This window comes from Tachyglossus aculeatus, chromosome X4 (genome assembly GCF_015852505.1).
Source record: "Tachyglossus aculeatus isolate mTacAcu1 chromosome X4, mTacAcu1.pri, whole genome shotgun sequence".
Taxonomy (NCBI): Eukaryota; Metazoa; Chordata; class Mammalia; order Monotremata; family Tachyglossidae; genus Tachyglossus; species Tachyglossus aculeatus.
The window spans coordinates 12,468,010-12,494,019 of record NC_052098.1 but is presented as its reverse complement, the minus strand read 5'-3'; the positions used below and the strand labels follow the sequence as shown (position 1 = coordinate 12,494,019).

Here is a 26,010-nt window from a genome sequence, read left to right as displayed (position 1 = left end):
TAGACTGTGAGCCCCTTGTTGGGTAGGGACTGTCTCTATATGTTGCCAACTTGTACTTCCCAAACGCTCAGTAATCAATCAATCAATCATATTTATTGAGTGCTTACTGTGTGCAGAGCACTGTACTAAGCGCTTGGGAAGTACAAGTGGGCAACACATAGAGACGGTCCCTACCCAACAGTGGGCTCACAGTCTAGAAGAAAATTTTATCTCAGCACTCCTAGATGACTTATTCTAAACACTGCTGTGTATTTACAATTTTTTTTTAACTCTCACACCCAAGCGGGGATTAGAACCCAGGCCTCCAGCCTTTCAAGGCTGTTACCTTTCCTCTGGGCCACCACAGGCCTCATGGCTTACAGTGCTCTGCACACAGTAAGTGCTCAATAAATATGATTGAATGAATGAATAAATACGATTGAATGAATGAGTGAATGAATTTGGGAAAAAGATCGGTCCAATGATATTTTAGTGGGTGACCAGTGAGGTAGAGTGCAAAACTGGCAAGATATGTGGACTATTGACATATTGTAGCACCTAAAGACTGCGCCTAAAGAATGCACAAGAAGGCATGAGAAGGGTGTGGGGTTAAGGACTTTTTTTTCCATCTTGAACCGTGTCCAGCTAACAGCGTCTCTTTTTAGTAGATGAGACCACTGCCGCCATGTTACAATCATTTCTAAGACATCCCCCCCCACCCTTCTTGAAAGTATCTCTTGACAGGGGACATATCGGTTAGGAATATGATCCAACTCTACAGCTGTGAGAAATATAGACCAGAATGGTGTAATCTGGGTGATGGCAATACTGGGTAAAACTTCATCCAGTGACCAAATCTCGTTCTTTATTGTTCACTTCTCCCTTATTTGGGTAAAACACAAATTGTACCTGGGGTGGGAGGGCAGAAAGGCAGCCACACTAAAGTTCATACAGTTTTCACCAAGGACCAAAGCTATTAGTAAATGGCGGCTTAAGTACTGAGACTCAGGCAGCTCCATGTTGGAAAGGGAAGAAAGGAAAGGGAGCAAGGTATTGGTCACACTGAAGTCCTCTGAGGTAGGGAAGACCATTATATAACAATAATAATAGTATTTGTTAAGCACTTACTATGTGCGAAGCACTGTTCTAAGTGCTGGGGGGGATACAAGGTGATCAGGTTGTCCCATGTAGGGCTTACAGTCTTCATCCCCATTTTACAGATGAGGTAACTGAGGCCCAGGGAAGTTAAGTGGCTTGCCCAAGGTCACACAGCTGACAAGTGGTGGAGTCAGGATTTGAACCCATGACCTCTGACTCCCAAGCCCGTGGTCTTTCCACTGAGCCATGCTGCTTCTCTTCTGGGTAGATATCACCCAGATATCTCCCTCAGCACTTAGAATAGTGCTGGACACATAGTGAATGCTTAACAAATACAAAAACAATGATAACAACAATACTGCATAAAAAGGCTTTAGGATTACCATTGCTTTGTTGGAGTGGCCACCACCCTGGAACTCAATTGTTCCAAAGGCATCAGTCGGGCTAAGTTGAGTGTGCTTGCTGACGGACCACTTCTCAGACTGGACATCATTCCGAGAGAGTCGGCTTTCATTTTTCTCATTCTGAATCACTGAGATACTTGGGGTCAGCCCAACATGCTGACCGATTAGACGACCACAGCAACACCTACAAAATAAAAGCCAAAATGCCATAGCTTTCTCGGCCCAATAACAAAATATATTCTTAAAGATTCTTCTTTACTTATTTAAAATTGAAAACAATCAGAGCTTCTCTCTTCAGTATTAAAACCTACAAACTGAAGTCTTCCAGGTTCCAGGTTCCAATTCCTAGCCATCAGATTTCCTGCTGAGAACACCAGGCAGGAATGAATGAAATATACTCCTATGCAAATGGACAATAAGTAACTTACTCGTGTGTGCCTCACAGGCTAGCTACCTTAAATATTCCAAAGTGATGAAAAATCTACAAATCCACAACATTTCACAGAACAAATTTTCATTTATGAGATTAAAAAATAAATACCAAAATTTAACACCACCACCACACAAGATGGACTTCCTATTTCACTGCAGGTATTGTTCATATTGTGCAGCAGTTTACACATTAATTTATTTCAAAGATGTCCGGTTCTAAAACCAATCTTGATCCATCAAGATCAATTTGACCATAGTTTTGTAAGTTTCAAAAAAAGGTCATATTTGCATTCACAAAATGGTAATTCTACTTTTCTTTCTCATATGAAAACATTCTGTGAGCTTACCTATGAGGATCTTTAGTGCTGGGTATGATGTGAACACATTCTCTCTTGTAAAATGCTCTTTCTATCCAGGACTTTTGAGCCTAAAAAATAAAAAAAAAAAGAAGAAGAAACACATTAACACCTTGTTCTACTATGCAAAATTTTGAATCAGTATAAAGGACGCATCACCATATTTATAAAAAGACTCTGTTTTTGGTCACCCATCCATTCTGTATAACACAAGCATATTTAATTTGAGGACATTTCCAGAATAAATTTGATTAAGGAAACAAGACCTCATTTTAATTTTTCAATGTAAATGCCAAGCACATACTTCTGAAATACCCTTTCCTAGAATAGCAACCAATTCTTTAAAATGTAAATGATCTCTATTTTCTTGGTAGCTATCAAATAATACCTTGTAAAACCCCTGATTGTCTATCCTTCTGAACACTTAAGGAGAATATAAACATTTGAGATAAACATGAAATCAGTCGTGCCAATTTATACTCAATTCACAGTAAGTTTTCAATGTATTCATAGAGCAAAGAAGATTCAGGAGTTAGACCAGAATGCTTTTAACACAACAGGAAACAGGATACACCTGGCAGGGGAAAGAATACCTACCAAATAAAATTGGGGTTAAAATTGAATAATACTTTATAGAAGGAGAGAGAGAGAGAGAGAGAGAGAGAGACAGACAGACAGACAGACAGACAGACAGGCAGACAGACCTGGAAAATATACCTAATTAGGCCACAATGGTCTTATTGAAACCAAATGTCATTTCCTTGAATAGTCCAATTTCCAAATTAGAAGAACATGGGCATTCATATGTATACATAACCACCACTTGCAGCGGTCTATACTAAGAGCTTGGGAAGTAAAAAAACAAAGTGACCTATTCCCTATTCACAAAGATCATAATAATAATAATAATAATAGTATTTGTTAAGTGCTTACTATATGCCAAGCACTGTTCTTATACTCTAGAGCTTACACTCTGAGAGCTTAGTACAGTGCTCCGCACACACTAAGTGCTCAATTGATTGATTGAGATTGACTGATTCCAACTGATTGGGAGAGACAGGTATTAAAATATTGATTAATGAAGTAGTCAAAATAATCTAAAGTACAATTGAATAAACATACATAGTGCTGAGGATGGGTATAAATAATGACTAATGGATTTATATAACTCAGGGAGCTGGGAATTAATTGGGGAAGGTTTGTTGGAGAAAGTGGGATTTTAGGAGGGCTTTGAATGTGTGGAGAGGTGTGTTCTCTTGCATTTGGGGAGGGAGAGAGAGATGGAGTTCTAAACTGGGGTAACAGCATGAGTGAGTGTTATATGGGAGAGTCAAGAGTCAGATGCTCTTAATAGGTTAACTTGAAAAGAACAAAAGAGAAATAGTTGGGGAATAGTGGGTGAAGAGAGCAGGTAGGTAAGGTGCAGTAACTTGATTGAGAGTCTTGAAACTCCTTGCAAGCCACTTTTATTTGATTCAAAGAGCTGCAGAAATCCAGTGGAGGTTTTTGAGAAGAGAAGAGAGGTGGGCTGAATGAGGCTTCAGGAAGCTGATCTGTGCATTTTGGAGACTAGAGGCAAGGAGATAAGTCAGGAAGCTGATACAGTAGTCAGGCAGTAATATGAACTGAACTTGTACAAGCGTGGTAGGTCTTCAAGTGGAAGGGGGAGATGCAGGAGATGTTCTAGAGGAAGAACCAGCTGGATTTTGGTAGTAGATTGAACGTGAGAGTTGAAAGACAGCAAGGAGATGAAGGTGACACCAAAGTTGTGAGATTCTGGGACAGAGAGGATGGTGGCATTATTGACTAAGATGGGAAAGTTAGACGAGTAGGTTAGGGGGAAGAGCAGGAGTCCTGTTTTAGGAATATTTAATTGGGGGTGACAGTGAGCCATCCAAGTCAAGATTCTTGGAGGTAAGGAGAGACATAGAATTGCACAACAATGAGAGGTCAGGGCTACAGAGAGATAGAATTGCATGTTATCCACATAGAAAAGTTAACTGAAGGGACAAAGAATATCAGAATAAATATGGAAAGATAAAAGACATCAAGTTGATGGAAGACACAGAGAAAAATCTCCTCTCATCTTTGGGATTTTACAATTCTTTAAATTGGCAACATACTCCAGTCAGCATAAGTGCCAGTAACTCATTCAGAAGAGCTGGGAAGATGATATATATTGATATAAAATATTTTAGCATGAAATGCCATAATAAAAATATAGTTTTATTTCCAAATTGAATTGCTCAAATGCCAGAGTGGAATAATATTTTAATATCACCTCAGAGCTATGACAAAGCAAATTACAATATATTCAAAGATTCAAGGGAATCTCTAGGCATATATTAATAGCTTCAGCTCATTTTAATTGTGATGCAAGATCACATAAGAAAGCTAAAATGAGATAAGAGAAGTAGAGTTTTACGTTTATGATAAATCTAATCCTATAATAATAATGATAATAATGGCATTTGTTAAGCGCTTACTATGTGCAAAGCACTGTTCTAAGCGCTGGGGGGGATACAAGGTGATCAGGTTGTCCCACGTGGGGCTCACAGTCATCATCCCCATTTTACAGATGCGGTAACTGAGGCTCCGAGAAGTTAAGTGGCTTGCCCAAGGTCACACAGCAGACTTGGCGGAGCCGGGATTCGAACCCATGTCCTATAAGACCAATTTATGTTACCCTTTGTTATATATAAAAATATAAATTCTCAGCCCTTTAGGGGTTTTTAAGACATCAGCCTGATTTGAAAGAATTCTTCAGTCTCTCTTTCTGTAAAATAATAATAATAATAATGGTATTTGTTAAGTGTTTACTACGTACCAGGCACTGTTCTACGCACTGGACTGGGTACAAGATAATCGGGTTGGACACAGTCCTGTCCCGCACAGGATTAGATACCCAGTATTACTGGGTTCTAGCCACTGTTTCATCCCTGGATTGGCTGGCACACTATCAATCTTGCTCACAGATTGCCTAGTGTGGCAAGAATATTCATTCAATCGAATTTATTGAGTGCTTACTGTGTGCAGAGCACTGTACTATGCGCTTGGGAAGTACAAGTTGGCAACATATAGAGATGGTCCCTACCCAAAAGCGTGCTCACAGTCTAGAAGGGGGAGACAGACAACAAAACAAAACATATTAACAAAATAAAATAAATAGAATAAATATGTACAAGTAAAATGAATAGAGTAATAAATATGTACAAACACATATACATATATACAGGTGCTGTGGGGAGGGGAAGGAGGTAAGGCGGCGGGGTGGGGAGGGGGAGAGGAAGGAGGGGGCTCAGTCTGGGAAGGCCTCCTGGAGGAGGTGAGCTCTCAGTAGGGCTTTGAAGGAAGGAAGAGAGCTAACTTGGCGGATGTGTGGAGGGAGGGCATTCCAGGCCAGGGGGAGGATGTGGGCCGGGGGTCGATGGCGGGACAGGTGAGAATGTGGCACAGTGAGGAGATTAGCAGCAGAGGAGTGGAGGGTGCGGGCTGGGCAGTAGAAGGAGAAAAGGGAGGTGAGGTAAGAGGAGGCGAGGTGATGGTGAAACCAAGGGTGAGGAGTTTTTGCCTGATGCGTAGGTTGACTGGTAGCCACTGGAGATTTTTGAGGAGGGGAGTAACATGCCCAGAGCGTTTCTGCACAAAGACGATACGGGCACTGGCGTGAAGTATGGATTCAAGTGGGGAGAGACAGTAGGATGGCAGATCGGAGAGGAGGTTGATGCAGAATATGCTCTGGGCCCCTTGTCAGTGCATGGAGGGAGAAGACCCTCTCCTGGCAGCCTTCACTGCAAACCAGACAATTGAGCCACTGACATTTTGGAGAAGGAAAGTGTACAATTTGCCTTCTCCTTCCCCAGAACACAAGTGCCTCGTTCTCGCCTGTCCTGCTGTCGACCACCGGTCCGTGTCCTCCCCCTGGCCTGGAATGCCCTCCCTCCGCACATCCACCAAGCTACCTCTCTTCCTCCCTTCAAAGCCCTACTGAGAGCTCACCTCCTCCAGGAGGCCTTCTCAGACTGAGCCCCCTTTTTCCTCTCCCCCATCCTCATTCCCCCAGCTCTACCTCCTTCCCCTCCCCAAAGCACCTGTATATATGTTTGTACAGATTTTTTGCTCTATTTATTCTACTTGTAGCTATTTACTATTCTATTTATTTTGTCAATGATGTGCATCTAGCTTTACTTCTATTTATTCTGATGACTTGACACCTGACCACATGTTTTGTTTTGTTGTCTGTCTCCCCCTTCTAGACTGTGAGCCCATTGTTAGGTAGGGGCCATCTCTATATGTTGCCAACTTGTACTTCCCAAGCACTTAGTACAATGCTCTGCACACAGTAAGCACTCAATAAATACGATTGAATGAATGAATGAATGAATGAATGAAAAGTCATTCCTCGGGCCGTGCCATGCAGTAGAGGATTGACTGGGGAAAGACAGGAATCACAGGAAAGTCACCCTCTTTGTTGGGATATGGTCCTAGGAGCACCTCCACTCTTATTGAGTGACAGGGGAGAGGTACAGTCAGTGGGGATAATGATACCTCCACTAGAGAACAGAAGAGAGCAAGCGGTCTGGGAATCTCCTAGGAGAGGGATATTGGAAGGCCTAGTAAGAACATCTTGTGATGCACCTGGGAACAGAGCAGAGACAAAATAAGCTAGGTAAAAAATGGGAGAGGGGAAGCGAAAGAACAGAGAGAGGAAAAAGAGATTTGAGAAGAGAGGGAGGAGAGAGAAAGAGCACTAGCTATAGCAAAGGATAATTAGATGTGATTGCAAGGCAATAACAGGCATAAAATGAGAGGGAATAAAAAAATCCAAATAATTATGGGAACTGGTAAAGAGGTCTAAAAGGTGATAGAGAAAAGCAGAAGAGGAATAGCATGGTGATTTCCTCATCTATAACATGGGGATAAGATTCCTACTTTTCCTAACCCTTTTTGGGATTGGGGCAGTATCTGAATTACCTTGCATTTATTCCAGCACTTAGTGCAGTGCATGGCACATAGTAAGTTCCATAGTCACCAATATCATAATGATACTGTAATCAGTAATACTAATACTGATATTACTGAGCTCTTACTGTGTGCAGAGCACTGTACTAAGCAGTTGCTAGATAATATAAATGTAATATAATAATAATAATAAAGTGAGGCAATAAAAAGGGATAGAGAAAAGGAGGAAAAGTACAGCACCAATCTGACCCAGCCAAAGACCAGGTATTTTTGCTAGCTTCTAAAATTAATCTTCTCAAGAACAGCGTGGTTCAGTGGAAAGAGCCCAGGCTTTGGAGTCAGAGGTCATGGGTTCAAATCCCAGCTCTGCCAATTGTCAGCTGTGTGACTCTGGGCAAGTCACTTAACTTCTCTGTGCCTCAGTTACCTCATCTGTAAAGGGGGGGATTAAGACTGTGAGCCCCACGTGGGACAACCCGATTACCTTGTATCCTCCCCAGTGCTTAGAACAGTGCTTCGCACATAGTAAGCACTTAATAAATGCCATCATATTTATTATTAAGAATAGTTTTGGGGGTAAAACACTATATCTTTTGATGAATGACCATCGTTTACCATGGCGACAAGTTTATTAAAGAATTCACAGATTATGATCTTCAGGTGACATAGAATCCTATCAACTGGCTCGAGAAAATTAAAACTTTTCTCCCTGTTGGTAATTTGAAGCCTATCTATCGCTCAGATTGCCCCGCAGGAATCAAGTCAGAAAGATGGGATCTGGAAAGTTCTCTCCATCTATGGACTCACAGGAAATAACTACCGTCACTCTTAGTCATTAACCTTGTCCAGAACCTAGGGTAAAATCTCTATGTAGACTGCAGGGAGGTTACACATAAACCCTCTTCTTCCTCTGGGCTGGTGGATGGGGATCAGAGTCCAAGTGGAATGGAGAAAGCAGGGAGAGGTAACATGATGGATGGGGCTGACTCAAATCTAGACTTGTTGATTTGGGGGCTTAGACGGGTATGAGAATCCACACTATTGCAGAGTTTTTGGTCATCTTTGGTCCCAAGAACCATGGGAGACCATGTCAGTTTAGGGGCTTGGGTCTGTTCTAGGGTCAGGATCAATCCCAAATCCATGAGGTGGCCCACAACCAAACCAATTTCCTAGGAATCTCTTGATTCGGGCACCTCAAAGCAACTCAAAGAAGCAGTGTGGCATACTGGATACAGCACGGGCCTGGCAGTCAGAAGGACCTGGATTCTAATCTGGACTCTGCCACTTGTCTGCTGTGTGACCTTGGGCAAGTCACTTCACTTCTCTGTGTCTCAGTTTCCTCATCTGTAAAATGAGGATTAAGACTGTGAGCCCCACTGGGGACATGTATTGTGTCCAACCTGATTACTTTGTCTCTACCCCAGCTCTTAGAAGAGTGCCTGGCACATAGTAAGCGCTTAACAAATACCATAAAAACCCCCAAAAAACCTTTGGATTGGTGTGAAGTTCCAGGTTAAGACACCCTACACCACAGAGGTAGGTTCACAACCAACCTAGTCTCTGGGCATTCAGGTTTGCTTACTATTCATCTCCCTGCTTTCTCTGCCTGATGGAAGTGGAATACTGTAAAAAAAAAAAAAAGAAGGGAGAGAGAACAAAGACAGAGTAAAGGGAAGCAGTTAGAGGGAGAGACAGAGAATGAAAGGGACAGAGACAGGGTGGGGGGCAGAAAGGGAAAGCACACAATAGCACTTCAAGGACAAAGAAAACAACAAATCTGAGAACCTTGGGGTACTGTGGAAAGGAGCACAAGGGTGTTTAGAATTTCATTGTAGATTTTACTCTTGTGTGAGAGCCACTTCTTGGTATACCTTGTTAGAGTTAATATTGAATTGACAGATTTTTTAGCTTAGCAATTTAATTACCTTTTCACAGCTAATGAACCATCATATTATTATCTTGCCAGATTTTTAATGAAGCTCAGAATGAACTTCTATTAGCTACCATTAGAAGATTCTGTCTACCATGTTTCATTCATAGTCTAACCTTCCCAACCCCAGAAGTCATATATTTGCACTTAAGGGGAATAAAAGAATCCAAGCACGATTGCAAACTGATTTTGATTCTCATATTATAAAAAAGTGGTAGTTATAATGGAAAAACTACCTACCTCGGTAAGGTATTCACAAGGTTACTTGTTATTCATTGTATTGGCTGAATACCCCTATCTCTATTCAGTTAGTAAGAATGGACAGAAATCACATTTTAAAAATGATTTCTTTGAAACTGGAATTTTTAAAAGGTTTTTAGTTAAACACATACATAAAACAACTTCCCTTTCATCCTTTATGCTTTATATGCTTTACACTATTTATACTATACTTTATACTATTTCATGCAAAATTTTATGATGGACCTTTAGATGTAACTCCTGAAAGCATGAACTGGCTCTGATACGCCATATTTCTGGATGATTTCCTAATTCATTTGCCAATACAAAACATCGATTAAATACTAACTCCTCCTTACTGGTAGGGTTTCCTCAAATATTATCATTTCAAGTATACTTTCAAAGTTCTACAAGTACTTAGGGAAGACAAGGATTCTCTCCTTACCTTATTCTAAGGCACAAACATAACACATCAAAAATATCTTTTATGAAGGCTGAATGGTCAAACTAAAACATCTGTGATTGCGTAGGCCTGCTGACTTCCTTATGTTTCTTGCTTTCAGCTCTGGTTACATGCAGAGGGAATTCTTTCTCCAAGGATTTCAAATTAAATTTTATTTAAGGCAAAAGCAAAGGTACAACAGAATCTGCTGTTCAAGTATATCAAAGTGAATATTTTTGAAGACTACAACTTGAAAGTTCACCTCAGTGCCTAACGAACTAAATATTTGGAAGATAAAAGGTCAATAAACACAGAGTTCTTCATTTACTAGGTGGCAGGTTTATACTGCTTTCACATTAAAGGTTTAGTACTTAGCCTGCCACAGATCCAACTACCAACATTAGTGCTAATTGTCGCATAATTCATTTCCAAATTGCCCAGTCCCACCATGCCACTGCAATGCACTAAGAACATTTTGAAATACACATCATTTCACCAAAAGAACAGCCCCGTACACAGTGTATGAATTTATTTCAGCCCCCAAATGAATGTGATAAAGTATTCTTCACTCCAACATAAAAGTAGAAATCAGCTGCCCGAACAACAACCAAGCCTTTTAAAGATAGCCACATATATGGATTTAAGAAACACAATTCTAAAATTCAAACAACTTCATTGCAAAGAAAATTCGTGGCATGTTCATTTTCTGTTTTTCATTATACCACAAACAACACCTCCCCTTGTAAATTAGGAAAAAACACTGACAAATCAATCCCATGTGCTGAATTCATAAATTCATTTTGGCCCTTTCGTCTCTCCTCCCCAATTTTACTTTATTCTTACTTCAGAATCTCTAATAAAATACTTTCTATGTGAGAAACCAAAAGACAAAGATTCATTTTTTTTTACCTGAGCATCAAATTTGGGTGGTATCTAAGGCAGCCCCACAGCAGTTTATGTTGGCCACATTTTGCTGCTGCTGGTCATTCTGTTAATAATGCACTCATGACTGCCCACTAAAAAAAAAGTCATTCAGTCCACTCTTACCCCAAGAGGTATTAAAGTAAGCAATGAACTCGCGCCCATTAGCTACTTGGAATGTGCTGTTCTGGGATTAGCCTCATTAAGAGTTCTATAGACATTCACCCTCAGCCCCCAAACCCTGCTTGATTTGAACATCTAATCTGACGCCAAAAGAAAAACAAATCCCCTGAGAGCTTGGATTTAACTGGCACAAGCCCTGACAGGCTCTTTTTTTTTTTAATTTTCAGAAAGAAGGCTTGTGAAAGTGTGATAAGGTGTTCAGAGTTCTGAAAGTTCAAATCTGGAAAGCAAATCCTTCAAAAGAAACAGTGTATTAAGGCTGGAAAGGAACCTGTACACACAAGAGACATTGTTAATCTCCAAAGAATGAAACTCTTGTGTTTAGTGAGAGACAGCTAAATATCCACAGACAATGGTAAAAAATATTTCACTTAATCAACAAGGGTATTTTTCCAGGCAGCCTACATTTTGCCACTGGCTTACCATGATCTCTGTAATGTGGAGAATTAACCCCCTCTTTCCCAGACTGTAAAGAGATGCAAAACTTCAACTCTGACTCTTTTCTTCCAAACTGCACTGTCTCTGGTGGGGTTAAAAGTTAATTCTGTGCTGTTTATGTATAATGTCTCCAAATCAGATATATTGGTCTGGCATTCAAACAGAATGATCTCTAAAACATGACCCAAGTATGAATTTGTCAGACAAAAGCACCTCTACACTAGGTGAGAGAATGAATGCGGAAAAACAAAACACCACAAAAAACCTAGAAGCCATTCAAATCTCAACCAATCCTCATCATGACCTTGACTTCATATAATTTTCATTTTTAAAGGTCATGTGGTTGCTAGCTTGTTAACTCTCAAAGTAGCCTCGTCAGGCAGGAGAGACAGAGAAGGAGACTTTTTCTGATATCCCTTTTGTAGGTGAGCTAAATTTTACCTTCAAAAGTTTTTCATGTCTTGACCAGTGTCTGGTCAACTGTACCATGCCATCATTCTATCATTTTACTATTAACTCTTGAAGCAGATTTTTAAATTCATATTTTTCTGAATTCCTTTCTGGGAGCACCTAGAGCACTGCCAAGATACATTTAATTAATTACTATATATATATATCTTGATTCTGCCAGTTGTTGGCTCATGTGGGCGAAGGCCACAAATGCATTTCTTGGTGTGAATCACCCCTACCAGATGACTCGCTTGTTGCATTCTGTGCCCCAGCAAGAATACATCTGGGCAAAATGAGAGAGTGCCAGTGGTGCTTTGATAGAAACTAGCACTCTAATCGATTCTTCTGTGCAGGATCTTGGTCCTGAAGTCTCAGCACTGAGGCTCATCCATTGTTCCTGACGGGAGACTCCATGACTGAATTTTACAGTGCTTTAGTTTCAATGGGAGGTAAGCACATAGAGTTTGTTATCACAGGAAGCACTAGAGGGGGTGGGGGGAAAGTACTGCTTGGTTCAAGAAGACTTGGAAGACTTGGAATGGGGAAGAGGTTCATGACAGGTTGCTAATGGAAAATTGGGGACGAAAATGGCTCAAGGTGGTAAAGTGGAATAGCAGACAACAGATTCATAATTAATCAATGGTATTTATTGAACACAGTGTATTCAGAGCACTATACTAAACACTTGGATGAGTACAATACAACCGAGTTGGTTAGACCTGTACCCTGCCCACCAGGATCTCATCTCCCCAATCTATTTCCCTCCTATTGCCATCTCAGCACTTCCATACTACCCAGGCACTTGGGTATTTATCCCTCCACACCCTCTAATAGATCTTATGCACATATCTCTATACTCCATTGCTCCCCCCTACTTGTAAGCTTATTTTAGGGTCTGTCTCCCTTGCTAGATTGTAAACTCTTTAAGGATAGAGATCATGTGCACAGAGTAAGGGCTCAATAAAAATACTGATTGAGAGGAGCTTTCATTTCCTGGAAGGAGAAAGATGAGAAAGAGAATACTGAGGAAAATGGAGAGGGAAGATAACAATTTAGAAGTTGTGGGTGGGCATGTGTAGGTTTCTGTAAACTGTCAAAATTTTGAAGAACCACCTTTAAAATGATTCTTTTTCAGTTCTCTTCGGCAACCTCAGCTTACCCAGCCTCTTCGCCAGTTCACCTCACCCAACAATTTGCTTTACAATCTTTGTTTTCCAAAGACAAAATGGTACCATTTTAATGTCCCCTAAGTTAGTTATTTTTGAACACATCCTTCTGTGTTCTTCCTTCCCGAAATAATAGTGCAGTAGGAAATAGAATCAAAAACAGATGTAGAACAATGCTTTCTCAACTGTAGTGCCAAACTGATGCAAAGCTGGCACTGTAGAAGTCTGATGGGTAGGCATGTGAGGTAGATTCATGACATCAGTTGCCAAGATAGATCTGCAATAGGTAATTCTGGCCGAGTAAGAGAGGTAAAGTTCACCACCTCTTCTCCACTTTCCGAAACCCTCAACTCCCTCTACCCACCCCCCAACCTTCACATATAATGAGTAAATGGGTTGTGTTGCTTATCAAATGCCTGTTAGTGCACTTCCTGCTGAGGGCCAAAATGGACAAGGCACTTTCATTGAGGCATAAAATGTTTTATAGGGAACAATATAACCCATAAGTAATGTCATATGGTCCAATGTGAGACAGCAAATGCTTTTCAGGTTATTTGGAACTGGGAAGCCACTGGGTAATTGATTATTTAGAGCTGTCTAGGTCTCTGTCAAAGTCCATATGAATCTCCTTTACTTTCAGGGCAATTGCTAATAATCTCATCTAAGGTTTTTTAGGAATATAATTAAAATTTTATTCTCCCACTTTTCCAATAAAGCTACCCTTACTTACCATTTACCATAAAATGGTAGAAGTTACCATTTTAAGACAGTTAATTGAAATAATAATTTCTAAACTCAATGGTGGTATTTTTGACACGGGAAACTCAGATTTCTCCTTTCTGAAATTATGGGCACTAAAACCTTTCTGTAACTTCAGCATGTGAAAGTATGAAAGAATTGTACAGAAATGGCCTGGGCATGTCACTCCCCTCCTCAAAAATCTCCAGTGGTTGCCTGTCAACCTACGAATCAAGCAAAAACTCCTCACTCTCGGCTTCAAGGCTCTCCATCACTTTGCCCACTCCTACCTCACCTCCCTTCTCTCCTTCCACAGCCCAGCCCGCACCCTCCACTCCTCTGCCACTAACCTCCTCACTGGGCCTCATTCTCACCTGTCCCGCCGTCGACCCCTGGCCCACGTCCTTCCCCTGGCCTGGAACGCCGTCCCTCCACAAATCCGCCAAACTAGCTCTCTTCCTCCTTTCAAAGCCCTACTGAGAGCTCACCTCCTCCAGGAGGCCTTCCCAGACTGAGCCCCCTTTTTCCTCTCCTCCGCCCCTCTCCATCGCCCCCCCCGCCCTACCCCCTTCCCCTCCCCACAGCACATGTATATATTTGTAAATATTTACTACTTTATTTTACTTGTACATATTTACTACTCTATTTATTTTACTAATGATGTGCATATAGCTATAATTCTATTTATTCTGACAGCTTTGACACCTGTCTACTTGTTTTGTTTTGTGTCTGTCTCCCCCTACTAGACTGTGAGCCCGTTGTTGGGTAGGGACCGTCTCTACATGTTGCTGACTTGTACTTCCCAAGCACTTAGTACAGTGCTCTGCACAAGTAAGCACTCAATAAATACAATTGAATGAATGAATGAAAGAAAAAATATACATAGGACACTTTTCTCTCATATTTCAATTCAGAGTTAATCAGTCAGAAATACTAGAACATCATGGTTAAGTTCAAAATGTAACAGCTTCAAATCAACAGTTACTGAACTGGAAATAGATTATTAGTACTCATCTCTGAGCAAGCAAGTTGGTGATTCATAAATCACAAACAGAGTTTTGGTTATTCTCTTCTTTTCTTGGATTCAAATGAAGAGACTACTCAATTGTTTTAGAATTAAGCTAAATTCAGCACATAGGAAGCAAAAGAAGGTGAAATTTGTCCTCATTCTTTACTTGGTTGCCCATGCTTTCATGAATTTGGGAAAATTCACACCAAAAAGAAGTTAAACTATCTTTTTTTGCAAAATATTCTCCTTCCGCATCAAGCAGAAATTGGCATATAATAAGCACTTAATAAATGCCTAATAACAAGAATACTTTATATAGAAATCTAGAATAAATATGACAGGTGATGTTATAGAGTCAGAAACTGATTTTTATCCCCATTTATCTCTTCTGCAAGAGAATTTCCACATTAATGGAAGTACAAGGTAGGGTGGCGACCGATCGAGTTGCTGTTAAAGATGGAGAATAACTCAGAAAATCCCAATTATAATCTTATTTATACTTTCTTTTTTCTCCTTACCATCACTACCATTATCTTGTAAGTAATTTTGGAGAGAGCAAACTAATGGTCTTTACCCCTGCTAAGGCAGTTTCTCAAAGTGTATTCCATGATGGGACTGCAGGTCAGTCAATCAAGAGTAGTGGATGAATGAAAGCTTTTTGTGTGCAGAGAACTATACTAGAAACTTGAGAGAGGACAACAGACGTGATGCATGTCCTCAAGGAGTTTACAACATAAGTTGGGGTTGGGGGGAGGGAAGGAATGGGCTAGACAGATACTAAAACACATTACAGATAGGAAGACGTAACAGAGAATACATAAGTGCTGAGGGGCTATAAGTCCTTACGGAATGTGAAAATGCTGATGTGGGAGTTTTGGGATAATATAGATTAATCTGGGAAGGCCTCCCGGAGGAGATTTCTTGCTCTGGACATTCCTATCACTTTACACAACGCCATTAACCTCCCTGTTTCACAAGCCCATCATTTTGCCATTATCCTCAATTCTTCTCTCATTCAAGCCACAAATTCAATGTCACCAAACCCTGTTGGTTTTACCTTCATAACATCTCCAGAACTACCCTTTCCTCCCCATCCAAATTGCTATCATGTTGATCCAAACATATAGGATATTCCATCTGGACTACTGTTATCAGTCTTCTCACTGACCTCCCTGTTTCTTGTTTCTCCCCACTCCAGTTCATACTTTGCTCTGCTGCCTAGATCATTGTTTTTAAAAAAATTTCAGTCCACATCTCCCCACTCCTCAAGAACCTCAAGTGGTTGCCCATCCACCATCACATCAAACAGAAACTCCTTACCATCTACTTTAAAGCACCTACTCAGCTCGCCCTCTCCTACCTTCCTTACCTTACTGATTTCTTATTACAATAATCTGCTCCTCTAATGACAACACACTCACTGCACCTTGAGCTCATCTATTTTGCTGCTGACCCTTTGTCCATGTCCTCCCTCTGGCCTAGAACTCCTTCCCCCTTTATATGTGACAGACTGCCACTCTCTCCACCTTCAAAACCTTATTAAAATCATATCTCCTCCAAGATGTCTTCCCAACTAAGCCCTCATTTCTGCTGCTTTTATTTTATTGTCTGTCTTCCCCTCTAGACTTTAAGCTCCTCATGGGCAAGGGATGTGTCTACCAACTCTATTGTACTCTCCCAAGATCTTAGTATTTACTCCACAATAAATGTTCAGTAGATATCACTGATCGAAGGATTGATTGATGATGATGATGACGATGATGCAATCTCCCATCAGGAATGATGCACTCAGTTCTGACACTTGAGGCCTGAGAACCTGAGCAAAGGAATTGATTGGAGTGGTTTGAGCAATGCTACTTGCACTCTAGCAACCCTGTTAGTTATGTTCCCACTGGGAAAGGGAGTGTTTCAAGTGAGTAAGTAAGCAGGGTTGCAGCACATTGTAAAATGCCTGCCAAGGATTTTTTTTTCAGGTTATGAAACTTGGAACTTGGAGTAAGTGGTGCTACTGAAAGTTGGAAACTACAAAAAAAGCCCGATATCCAAGACCAGTGAGTTGCAACTGCTTTAAAAATTTTGCCAGATTAGAATTGAGACAATTTCCAGAGCAGGCTTGTCAAGGCCACATATTATGAGCAGCAGCATAGTCTACTGAAAAGAGAGCTTGGGTGTCAGAGGACCTGGGTTCTAGTCCTGGATCCACCACTTGTCTGCTAAGTGACTTTGGACCAGTCACTTCATTTCTCTGTGCCTCAGTTACCTCATCTGTAAAAAGGGGAGTAAGACTGTGAGCCCTATGTAGGACAGGGACAGTGTCCAACCTGATTACCTTGTATCTATCCCACATCTTAGTACAGTGCCTGGCAAATAATAAATGCTTACTGAATACCATAAAGAGATCACCTGAGCAATGAGTAAGAGAATAACTCTCTGTAATTTCAAAATCACACAATTAGCAACAGAGACAACAGTGCCTAAAATGCGGCAGGGCGCCAGCATTCTAGAGCCAAATACCCTGATTTTAACAACAGTAGCAAGTCAGAGGTGGGAATTTATATAGGAAAACTTTTATAAATTTGTAACTAACAGTTGACGTTAAGAATCAATTGAAAAGCAGATGGAAGCCTCTGTTGACAGAGAATGGGAGGGAAGCAGATCCTGAATGATGAAGGCAGAAGAGTGAAAGAAGGTTCAGTAGTACTAGCAGCAGGAGTAGTAGTAGTAATTGTGAGTAAAAATCATAAGGAACAACCACTGTCTCAGAGTTGAGCATTTCAACTGTACCAGAATACTGCACCAACTCAATAACATAGACTTTCTCAGAGATACTCTATTTTATTTATCCTACCTTCCCCACCTGCTCCCCCAAAGCAATTGGAGAGCCTAAAGAGCTCCGTGAATGATCAGGTTTGTTTCTAAAAGGGACACGAGTCCCAAAATATACATGTTTTATAAATGAAAGGCACATTCACAGAAATAAGCTCAGAGGATCTTTAAACTCCCCCTTAGCATGTCTAAAAAAAAGTGAAGTTAAAATCCGAGCCAGAAGAGAGAAAGCAACTTTGAAAAAAAAAAAACAAGTAATCTTAGAACACAGCTGGGAAGGCATATCTCAGACAAACAAACAATAAACCAGTCAAGTAAAATCATTAGTCAAGTTATTTGGATAATTACTCCCCTTGCACTGGATGACAAGCAAAGATAAATCGGTAGACATAATAGATACATGCATGCAAAAATTATGTGCTTTCTTAAAGGATTACTAAAATAGAAAGATAGCTGGAGGGAAAAAAATCAGGACTTTCAGAGATCTCAAAAGAAATAGTTCCAGAATTGCAACAGAAAAAAAATACATTATATTCAGTGTGATACCAAGAGAAGGTATGCAGATAGTCTTCTCAAGTATTTGGGGGTTCCCTAAGAGCTATCCCACTAAAGAAGAAAAAAACCTAGACAGATGCAATCATAAAAGTGTCAACTTCTGGAATCTTTGAACAGGAGGCTACTGAGGCAAACCGGGTAGTTATTGAAAGCACCAGGGCCTGCTATGTTGCAGAACCTTTGACTCAAGGAGTTCATAACTGCCATTAGAGTAAGATATTTCTTGAAAATATTGTGTGAGCCAGAAGAAATGCTTGCTTCTGTGACCTCGTGATACAGTTTTCTTTTTCCCAAATGATAACAATACTTCAAATGCTATGAAGTATAGAATGATAATATGTTTGCCTACCTTCTACAAGTTAATGGCTTACCCATATTTTGGGAGAAATAGTGCAGTGACTGAAGAACCAAAAGCAAATTACAATTATGCTAGGATGTAAATAAATCCAGACTGTCTTGGGAATAAGTTGATAGAGCTATTAAAAAACAGCCAACTCAGTTATTGCAAGCACAACTCCCCCCCTCAACCCCCGCAAAAAAAAAACTAGAGTTTTTCATACATATCTAAAGGAAAGTGAATCCTCCATTGGATTGTAAACTCTGTGAGGGTAGGTCATGTCTACCAACTTTATTGTACTCTCCCAAGTGCTTAATACCATGATCTGCATAGAGTCTTGTCTTGTCTTATGCGGTCGAATAGTCTCTGACCCACAGTGACGCCATGGACACATCTCTTCCAGAACGCCTCACCTCCATCTGCAATCATTCTGGTAGTGGATCCATAGAGTTTTCTTAGTAAAAATACAGAAGTGGCTTAACATCGCTTCCTTCCATGCAGTCAACTTGAGTCAACGCCCTCGATTCTCTCCCATGCTGCTGCTGCCCAGCATAGGTGAGTTTTGACTTTTAGTGGATTGCCTTCCACTCGCTAGCCACTGCCCAAGCTAGGAATGGAATGGGTATGCTTCTGCTTGACTCTCCCTCCTGCAGTTGAGACTAGTAGAGTACTGGAAACTCTCCAGGTGTGACCCTGAGAGGGGGCTGCACAGAGTAGGTGCTCAATAAATACTATTGATTGTCTGTCTTGATTGATTTATTGAATTTTTTTGCAGTATGCAACAAGCAAATGAAATAGATTGTATCCGTAAAAAAGAAAGACCAATTGAAGGCCATACTGAGGAGGCAATGTTTCAGGGAAACTTTCTAAGTGTATTGTGTTATGTCCGAGATACTAGACAAGACTTTAAGATGAAACTTGAGGTTGAACAAACATAGTATTGACAACTATGACTGAGCTAAAGCACATATTTAAATTTATCAGAAGTTATAAAAACTCTAGCATTTATATCCAAATGGCATTTGCTCTGGATAAAGTGGCATGACCCAGATGAAAAAAGCCGCATGGCCTAGAGGAAAGAGTAGGGGCCTGGGAATCAGAGGACCTTGGTTCTAATACTGGCTCTGCCACTTGCCTGCTGTGTGACCTTAGGCAAGTCACTTAACGTCTCTGTACCTCAGTTTGCTCAACAGTAAAACAGGGATTAAATACCTGTTCTAACTCCTACTTAGACTGTGAGGCCTATGTGGGACTGGGTCCAGTCTGATTAAATTATATCTACCCCAGCACTTAGACCAGTACTTGACACATAATAAGCACCTAACAAATATAATAACAATGATAATCATAATATCAATGATAAAATAATAAAAAAGTAAAAATTGGTACAAATGGTAAAAGAATGATCTACTGAATTGAACAGGCTCACTGTAAATAAATAATGTTAACAATACTACTATTACTAATAGTACTCATTAAGCACTTAGTATGTGTCAAGCACTGAACTAAGTGTGGGGTAGGTACAAGATAATATTGATGCCTGTTTGCTTGTTTTGATGTCTGTCTCCCCACTTCTAGACTGTGTGCCCATTGTGGGAAGAGACTGTCTCTATTTGTTGTGAATTGTACTTTCCAAGTGCTTAGTACAGTGCTCTGCACACATTAAGCGCTCAATAAAAATGATTGAATGAATGAATAATAATCAAATTGGACACAATCCCTGCCCAACACTGGGCTTATGGTCTAAGAGGGAACGAGAGGAGGTACTTGATATCCATTTTTACAGATGAAGAGACCAAAGCACAGAAAGGTTAAGTGAGCTGCCCAAGGTCACACTGCAGTCAAGGCAAGTGGTGGAACTGGGACTAGAACCCAGGTCTCTTGACTTCCATCCCATTCTCTTACCACTAAACCATGTTACTGCTTACCAAATTATTGAATACTTAGTACGAAGCAGCGTGACTCAGTGGAAAGAGCCCGGGCTTTGGAGTCAGAGGTCATGGGTTCAAATCCCGGCTCTCCCACTTGTCAGCTGTGTGACTTTGGGCAAGTCACTTAACTTCTCTGTGCCTCAGTTACCTCATCTGTAAAATGGGGATTAAGACTGTGAGCCCCCTGTGGGACAACCTGATCAACGTGTAACCTCCCCAGTGCTTAGAACAGAGCTTTTGCACATAGTAAGTGCTTAATAAATGCCAGTATTATTATTATTATTACAAAGGGGAAGCTTACCAATGATTGAGCTTCCTACTGTAACTAGGAATTAACTACATCACAATGAAGGTAGAAGAAAAACTAGCTCAATGTAGGCATTCATTCATTCAATCATATTTATTGAGAGCTTATTGTGTGCAGAACACTGTACTAACTGCTTATAGTCCAAGAGAATTAAAAACAAGCTACCAAACAAAATGCAGCTATAGAGTAACTGAGTTCTTGAATATTCTACAAAAGATGATATAACAAAATATGGTTGTTATTGTCACAAAGTGTGCAAGTAAAATTTCACATTTTCAACACCAGTGTTTAATCTGGCTTTGATCACTCCTTACTTGTGTCTTGATGATTATGGTATTTGTTAATGACTGACTTTGTGTCACGGACAATTATTACTACTGCTGTTGCTACTACTACTGAACCGTCAAAGCCCTATTAAAGTCACGCCTCCTCTATGAAGCCTTCCCTGACTAACTACTTATCTCCCCATCCTATTCTCCCTCCCTTCTGTATTGCCTAAGCATTTGGGTCCATGTCCCCTAAACATTTTGATAATAATACCACCCCAGTCCTCAGACATGTATGTACACATCAGTATTGCTTCCCCTATCTGTAATTTATTTTAATGGCTCTAATCCCCACCTGATTTTTTGCTCTTTGAGGGCAGGAACTGTATCTACTTAATGTGCTGCACTCTTCCAAGATCTCAGTGCAGTATTCTGCTCACAGTAAGCACTATCATTCAGTGACTGGTTATTTAGTAATGTTAGAAGATGCAAGCCTGACTAGGAGGGTGGATGTCATGGAAGGCAACCACTACACTATTTGTCTAAAATTTCTTTGGTGTCAATGGCAGCCAGCCCCAGATATGTCTTCTTTTAGCCCTCTTTAGTGACTTTTTGAATACTAATTCTGGTACTAATTCTAACACTCTCTAACTTTGATATGTGGCAAAGTTTATCTTGGTTTAAGCACTTTCCTTCTCCTCCATTTGAAATATTTTGCCTGAGTTTAATAGAATCACTGTAGCCCATTTCATCTTAGTGTTAGACAATGACATCTATTTAGCAGATAGAATGGCAGAGCTCATTTGTTAGAATAGTGTGCCTTTTTGATTAATAAAACTTTCGTTCACTCAATTGTAATTACAGAGCACTTAGAGTGTCCAAAGCACTATACTAAGTGCTGAAAAGTACTATATTTACATTTGCACATGAGGATGATTTAAAATCTTTATTGGTACATATTCACAGTACTATTTCATGATATATCTGTAGTTACTCTGTGTTTATCGCTATTTTTAATGTATTCACATTGTTTTGGTCCATTTTATGGATCTTGGGAAAATATTTCACTTTATATCCTACGGGAAGCTATACTTCATTTAGCACTCTTTTATTTAGCACTATTTTCATGGAACCAATTAAGAGTGGTAACCAGGATATAGCAGTACTGGACTGAATGCACACAGCATTTCTTATGTTCTCATTCTAGGCTCAAGAGAAATGCTTACTTTCAATGAAGCTAGGGGGCAAAGTTAAGAGTCCCAAGACAACACTTTTGAAGATGACCTTACGGATAACTTAACAAAAAGCAAAATAGATAACGGGGGTGGGGGGGGTGTCTTGACCATAGAGTGATAAAAAAAATGTACCTCAGATCTAGTTTTGTGTATCCTCGACCTGCCAAGGACATAGAAATCTGAAACAGCAGTGAATTAAGATCCTTGAATCACCCCAATGGAAATATTTGTCCAAGCTCCACTACACTTCTCTAGTTTTGCATGGGCTTTATTAGTCTCATATAAACAAATGAATAGCCCTAATAAAATCAAAAGTCACCCTCATTTATGAGAGATTCCAGCTGCTGCTGCTGTTGAGGAATAGGAAGGAAAAGACATTGGGGAAGATAGTGATACCATTAGATACAGACTTGATTTGGAACCTCCTGCTGTCATGACAATCATAAGATTGCTAAGGAAGGAAAATCACAGATACTGTCCTGGCTTATTTTACCACGATTCTGAGGGAGCTAAGACAGCCTCAGTTTCCCCATTCATAAATTGCACAAAAAAAATCCATGCACATTTGTCAAGTTCAATGAAACAACACATAAAATGCTGAGTTCTTCTGACATAAAGCACTGGATGTATGGAAAGATTAACTTAGCATTGCAGTTATGGCAAACAATGTAAAACAAAGTCTAAATATTAGACTCAAAACTACTACTTCTACTAGGACAATAAAAACAACAACAACAACAATAGCATTTAAGTGCTTACTATGTACCAAACACTGTACTAAGTGCTGGGGCAGATCCATGATAATCAGATTGGACTCTCCCCCTTTTAGACTGTGAGCCCACTGTTGGGTAGGGACTGTCTCTATATGTTGCCAATTTGTACTTCCCAAGCGCTTAGTACAGTGCTCTGCACATAGTAAGCGCTCAATAAATACGATTGATGATGATGATGATGATGACCCAGTCCCTGTCCCACACGGGGCTCACACTCTAAATAGGAGAGAGAACAGGTATTGAATCTCCATTTTTCAGATGAGGAAACTGAGGCATAGAGATGTTAAGTGATTTGCCCATAGAGCAGGTAAGTGGAGGAGCTGGGTTTAGAAGCTAGGTCTCCTGACTCCCAGGCCTGTGTTCTCTCTATGAGGCCAAGTGGCTTTTATTAATCAATCAGTGGTATTTACTGAGCATTTACTGTGTGCAGAGCACTGTACTAAACACTTGGGAGAATACATTACAATAGAGTAGGTAGACATGACCACAAGGAGCTTAAAGACTACAGTCCAAATGTATTTTATATAAGAGGGTAAGAAGCCTAGCTAAAATGGTGTCACTTGAGAACTTTTGGGAAGCAGCATGGTGTAGTGGATAGAGCATGGGCCTGGGATTCAGAAAGTCATCGGTTCTAATCCCAACTCCACCAATTATCTGCTGTGTGCCTTTGGGCAAGTCACTTCACTTCTCTGTGCCTCTATTACCTCATCTGTAAAATGGGGATTGAGACTGTGAGCCCCACATGGGACAGGGGCTGGGTCCAACCTGATGTATTTGTATCCACCCCAGCGCATAGTACAGTGCCTGGCACATATGTAAGGGCTTAACAAATACCACAATTATTATCACATTCTGGCTTTGACTAAGGATTAATGCTAATTCTATTTGCCTTTGAAAAATAAAGCGCATGAATATATTTATATGTGGAAAACCAACCTAAGCACTTGAACAGATCATGTATTTTTAAGGTATTAAATATTGTGAAATTTTATGATATAGTGCATTGCAGATATTAGCCACAGCAGGCAACAGTATCAGGACCCGCTAATTACTACTTAAGCATTATTTCTATATGAATTCATGAAGGACTTCACTGAATACAGATTAGTACCCTTATAAAGATGCTGATAATTGAAATCCTGCAGCCTCACCAAAGACTGCTCAGTGAGTGGATTAGTTGATTTTAATTTGTTGCAAAAAAAAAGGCTGAAAAAAGTGATTACTTTTCCTCCGTGGCTAGTAGGGGGTGACATAATTATAATATTTGATCAAATTCCTGTGGAATTTCCCATTTTAGAGTTACAGCTCTGATTTCCTGAACCTGGGTATCATCTACTTCTATTGATACACAAATACACATTTAATGTTTAAATAATGAAATTTAAAATGACCTTAAAGAAGGTCATGCTAATTGTTTCATTTGCATTTGAAGATTTTATTCTACTGGGCTATCGTTACCAGAAATCATACTTCAGGAATGATTTTCTTCAAGCTTCCGCCATGCAGTGTTAGGAGGCTCATTTTTATTAATGAATAGTTTTATATAATAATAGCATTTATTACACACATATTATGTGCTAAGCATGGGGTAGACACAAGTTTATCAGAATGTTCACAGTACCTGTTTCACATGGGGCTCACAATCTGTCTTATCCCCATTTGCCACAGTTGGAAAAACCAAGGCATGGAGATCTGAAGTGATTTGCCCAAGGTTACACAGCAGTCTAACGGCAGAGTTGAGAGTAGAACCCACATCTCCTGGATCTCAGTTCCTACTCTTGTCAGATTTTTAAAAAATAATTTTTAGTCATAATACTAAAAAAGGTTTAAAATTTATGAAACATAATTTATTCGACAAATCAGATTGAGCATAAGGTTTTTGTGAGCAGGGAATGTGTCATTTCTTTATGTTTGTTTTTCCCAACCATCCAGGACAGTGCACTCCAATAGGCACTCAACAGATGCTGCTAATACCTCTACATACAACCAACCTAAGCCCCTGAAAAATTAGCCCAGACATTTGATAACTTAACCAACACAGCATGTAATACGTTAGAATTTACCTACTGTTTGGGACTACGATTACATGATGTTCATGTGCATGGTTGTTTCAACTGTGGGCAGACTGTTAGGTTCATAAAATCTATCAGTCAGCAAAAACATCTATCCGGAAAGTCATTTTAATCATTTAAACATTTTAATGGTTCAAATCATTATGACCGGAATAGACTCTTCAATAGCAGAATATTTAGTAGCATAGGATTGGGCATAGTAAATTCAATATATTTTCTTTGGAACAACTCTGGAAAAATGAATTTTGTGTTGGAAGCCAAAGAATATGTAGGAAACCTTCATGCTGTGCACGGATTTGACTGTGCCTTGATAGCCTGGTTCTCTGAATCAATTACCTAAATTTGCTAAAAGCTCTGTCATCTCCTAGGCCGTGGAATGGGATGGGCTGGTCAGTCAGGGATGGACCCCTTCGTGGAAGCTCTGCTGAGCAAAGGGGAGACTGTTTCCCACCAGATTAGGAGAGAACCTGTAGCTGAACCTGTGAGTTAAAACTGTTCACTAATTGATTAGCAGAGCTATAAGGGGACTCTCAGGCATGCTTGTTTCTAGAGCATTTGGTGGTGCAATAAACAATTGCAGTAAAAGCTTTTTCTGATGTCGCTTAGAATATTTTACCACCCCAGCTGAGTGGGGTAAGACATTGACAGAACATGTTGAATCCTAGAACCAGTTTAAATGCAATGGAAAAGCAATGTCTCTCCTCAGGACACCTTACAGAGTTCAAGAGAAATTTAAAAATGAGCCACAGTAGGAGTCACTTTAAAAAGTACCCTATAGCTATTCTAATAGATTTCAAACAATTGTATTTATTGAGTGATTTCTGTGGGCAGAGCACTGTAATAAGCACTGGAGAAAGTACAATACAATAGGGTTGGTGGATGTGATCCCTAACCACTAGGAGCTTGCAATCCTACCCCTTTCTACTTGTGGGGATAGGGACTGTGTCCAACCTCATTAAC

At 40.1% G+C, this 26,010-nt stretch overlaps 1 protein-coding gene and 1 non-coding gene across 3 annotated transcripts in view; both read right to left on the bottom strand.

Moving 5' to 3' along the window:
• Positions 1 to 26,010, bottom strand: part of TRPM3 (transient receptor potential cation channel subfamily M member 3) — a 617,739-nt gene that overhangs the window by 230,947 nt on the left and 360,782 nt on the right. For both annotated transcript variants that reach the window (XM_038769495.1, XM_038769496.1), the window contains exons 2-3: positions 2,261 to 2,340; positions 1,461 to 1,665 (exon numbers count right to left, since the gene is read on the bottom strand). In XM_038769495.1, the coding sequence (XP_038625423.1) occupies positions 1,461 to 1,665; positions 2,261 to 2,340 (285 nt within the window). The remainder of the gene's footprint in view (positions 1 to 1,460; positions 1,666 to 2,260; positions 2,341 to 26,010) is intronic.
• LOC119948617 lies at positions 19,032 to 19,169 on the bottom strand. Its single transcript, XR_005457001.1, has one exon. It is a non-coding gene; the product is annotated as a small nucleolar RNA SNORA7 (small nucleolar RNA).